Consider the following 4,021-nt stretch of genomic DNA (forward strand, 5'->3'; position numbering starts at 1 on the left):
ATGCACTTTACTGTATGAACAAATCATGTGTTGTTCCCATTCCCCTATTCCACCAAAGGTCTCCTCAGTGGAGATGTTGGCATTCACCATGAGGTTATGTTATGAGTGCATATAATCTTATTTTTCCCCCTTTCATATCTTTATTCCTTTCCTTTTTTTTTTAACCAAAAAAGTTTTTCTTATAAAATATATTTTGGGCAAACATCATGTAGCCCTTCTTGCTGATTTTCTCCCAGAGAATAACATTCATCAGGGTCTTGTAGGGCAAGGAATCCCTTTTCCCTGTATCCTTCCTCCTTACAGCAGTATTGAGGATCAGTTATCAGAGGAGCCCCCTCTGCTCCTCATGGGAACGCTGGTGGAAGACGAAGGTGATGGCAGTAGATGCAGCATCGCAGGCAGCCTGGAGTACCTCATCTTGGAGCCCCCGCCTATCAGTGCTGTGGTTCCACTGAGACAAGTCTGAAGTGCTGTCAGAACCATCAGGGGGTGGCCAAACCTGCCGGCGGTTTACACAACGGTGGCAATGTAGCCTGTCATGTGTGTCACTGAGACTGGCTTCATCCAGGGTAAATAGCTCCTTTAGCTCTCCAAGAGAAAAGTGCCGCTCTACATCCTGCTCCTCATCCACCACACAGCTGCTTAGTGCCTTCTTGTGGCTTTGCCGCTGAAGAATCTTTTCCTCAATTGTTCCTGCAGATAGCAGGCGGTAAATATAGCAGGTCTTCTTTTGACCATCACACCAGACCCGGGCCATAGCTTGCTCATCATTGGCTGGGTTCCAGTCAGGGTCAAACATGACCAGCTGATTAGCACCAATGAGATTGAGGCCACAGCCCCCAGCTTTGCTGCTTAGCATGAAGACAAAATCAGGACTTGATGGATTATTGAAGCACTCCACAACCTTGGCTCGCTTCTTAATAGACATTGTGCCATCCAAGCGGACATATAAGTACCTTTGGGCTTGACAAAGCTTCTCAAAGAGATCCAGCGTCTGGGTGTAATTAGATACCAGCACTACTTTGTCACTGCTGCAGCTTCGAGTCATGGCTAGAATGTAATCCAGGACCAGCATCTTACCTGACAGCTGTGGCTCTACAGCTTTAGAGTTAGAACCTGGGGGAAAGATGTCCAGTGAACCCACAAAGCCATCCTCCTCTGCCACACACTTGTCATAGATTAAAGCTGGATGATTACAAAGCTTCTTTAGTGAGGTGATGGAAGAAAGGGAAGACACATTCATCTTGCCTTCACTCAACTCTTCTGCAGGTTTGGCTTGTCTCAGGAATCTCTTATATAAGTCAGTTTGAAGGGGTGTCAGCCTACAACAAACTACTTGCTCAATCTTCACAGGCAGATATTTAGAAAGGATATCAGATGTCCTCCGTATTAGGCATCTATTCACAATGCTGATAAGCTCCCTCAGTCGTTCCTCCCCTAGCTGCCTGTCTGCCTCACTGGCAGCTGCATCTCGACTCTTCAAAATTGGCAATTCAAAATGCTTCTTGAACTTATGGGTAGTCCCCAGGATGCCTGAATTAACAAAATGCACCAAACTAAAATATTCAAGCAAATCATTCTGGATGGGGGTTCCAGAGATGAGCACATGCCGGCTAGTATTCAAATTGTCCAGGGCCTGATATGTCTGATTCTCAGAATTCTTGAGCTTGTGGCCCTCATCACATATGACCAGTCCAACATTTCCTTTTTGAAGGACTCCAACATGAAGGCGAAAAGTTTCATAAGAAATGATGAGAATGGGAGAAGGCACTCTAGCTCCATGCTGATTCATGAACCGTTCTCTCTCTGATGAGGCCTCAACACCTTACTGAGAATAGGATCAACCACCACATGGACAGGGAGTTTCTCCTTGTCAAGCTTCAGCTGGTCATAGACACTTAGTGGAGGAGGCTCATATAGAACCAGGGCACCTTCTTCCAGAGGTCATGAAGAGCCCTGCGGACTCCAGCCCTTTTCAGGCCCAATGCCCGAGAGCCCAGAGGACATGCTGACTGCTATCCAGACACTGTGGTTGATTGATTTGCTGAGTCAAAGGTTTCTGAAAAGGAGACAAGAAACATTGCTGGACCTGGGTCTCGCTGCTGGATTTCCTTTTCTTAGGAGTCACTGCCTCAGGCTGCCAGTCTTCATCATCAGATGATCTGCCTTCTGGTTTCCTTCCAGCCAACTGACTGGGAGCTAAGCTCCTCCTCATTCTGGGCCCAGAAGCTTAAGATGTCAAGTACCCATCAGCCAAAAGTTAGACACTCGGCAGTCGATAATGCAGGATCAGGGTCTGATGGACAGAGGGAACTGCTATATTGTTGAGAAGATGGGTTACTTACTTAAGGAGTTTGCATGGATAAAAGGACCTCAACAAGGGGCTGAGATTCGGGTCCAAACCCTGAGAATATTGGTCACCAGTTAGCTGTAGTTATTGATGGACTTGTTCAGAGAGAGGTCCAAGTGGGGCCAAGTGTAATCTAGGTTGGATGAGGAGGCAGGTGAAGTGGCAGAATGAAAACTGGCATTGGAGTCCTGGGAGGGTTGAAGGAAGAGGTAACTGTGGGGGAAGCAGGAGAAAGAAGTTGGGGTTCAGGTCCGAGGGTGAGATGCCTGAATACTGAGAGTGAGGAGTGGGAACTCCCCTTGCGGAGCTGGGGTGAGAATGCAGGCCTGCTATGACAGTAGTCAAGCAGGGACCCAGGGAGAACCAGTGAAAGACTCACACCACAGGAGAGAATGTCTGAAGAGGTGGAAAGAGACGCAGACGGGGCCATATAATCTTTTTAATCTAAGACTTTATTGTAACAGAGAAAGCGAGAGAGGAGCCGGGAGAGAATAATCATTTGCAAATTAATTATTAATTAATTTGGAAGTGTGAGTGTATTTATGTATACATGCATGTATGCACATATGCCACAGTGCATATATGGAGATCAAAGAACAGAACCATTTTGAGGTATCTGTGCTCTTCTTCCACCCTCCTTGATACAGATTCTCTTGTGGCTGCTAATAAATGCCAGGCGGGTGGGCTGGAAGATAGAAAGTTATACCACTTTGTATCCAGCTTTATGTGGGTACTCGGGAGGATATAACTTGCAATGGCAGGCTTTATAAACAAGCACCTTTCACTGTTGAACTATCTCCCCAGCTCCAAATATAATTGTTTTAGCCTCTTTCCTGACCCCAAAAATTTGTGCTGGGAGAAAAGAAAGTTTATCTTCATCACACTCTTCATTTACATGGGCTTTCTGTATAAGAGCCTCTCTATAGCTGGGTCTGACCTGGAATTCACTATGTAGTCTCAGGGTGCCTGAATTCATGGCAAGCCTTCTACTTCTGCTGGTACTAAAGGATTAAAGGTGTGCCACCACACCTGGCTTGCAGAAATATTTTGAGATGACTCACCCTTTAATGAAGATTAGTTTACTTAAAAGCTAGGGGAGGGGCTGGAGAGGTGGCTTGGTGGTTAAGGCATTTGCCTGCAAAGCCAAAGGATCCTGGTTTGACTCCCCAGGACCCACATAGGCCAGATGCAAAAGGTGGCACATGCATCTGGAGTGGCTGGAGTCTCTGGCATGCCTATTCTCTCTCTAATAAATAATAAATAAATAAATAGAAATATATATACATATATAACACACACCCAGATAATCTTTGCTTAGGATACAAGGTCATCTAGCAAACACCACTGGACTACCAGAATCAACATCTATATAAAATAGTTGTATAGGTTACTTTCTTCACCGTCCCTTGTGGATTCTGCTCATTATGGAATGGAGTGACATCTAGTAATCCTAAGGACATGCCAACTATGAGTCATTGAAAAGCCATTCAGGTCCTTCAAATTCACTAGAGTGAAATTATATCAAGTCACACAAACCTCATCTTTCCAATATCATTGTCATAACATAACTGTGAGATGTCATTTTGCTAACAAAGCTGCTGTTTCTTTATTCTGCTGAATTCCATTCACTGTCCTATGAAGCAGTGGGTGGTTAGAGAATAAGGACTCAAG

The 4,021-nt window shown here is 45.2% G+C and overlaps 1 protein-coding gene across 1 annotated transcript; it reads right to left on the reverse strand.

The window, feature by feature from the left end:
• Positions 1-313: 313 nt before the first annotated feature.
• On the reverse strand, positions 314-2,253 carry LOC101598616 (DNA repair and recombination protein RAD54-like). The gene is given in 4 exon segments (XM_012950801.2): positions 314-1,797; positions 1,800-1,946; positions 1,949-2,005; positions 2,008-2,253. Coding segments are annotated over 4 exon segments (1,887 nt in total). The 5' UTR covers positions 2,216-2,253; the 3' UTR covers positions 314-322.
• Positions 2,254-4,021: the final 1,768 nt, after the last annotated feature.

The sequence above is a fragment of the Jaculus jaculus genome, chromosome 12 (assembly GCF_020740685.1).
Source record: "Jaculus jaculus isolate mJacJac1 chromosome 12, mJacJac1.mat.Y.cur, whole genome shotgun sequence".
NCBI lineage: Eukaryota > Metazoa > Chordata > Mammalia > Rodentia > Dipodidae > Jaculus > Jaculus jaculus.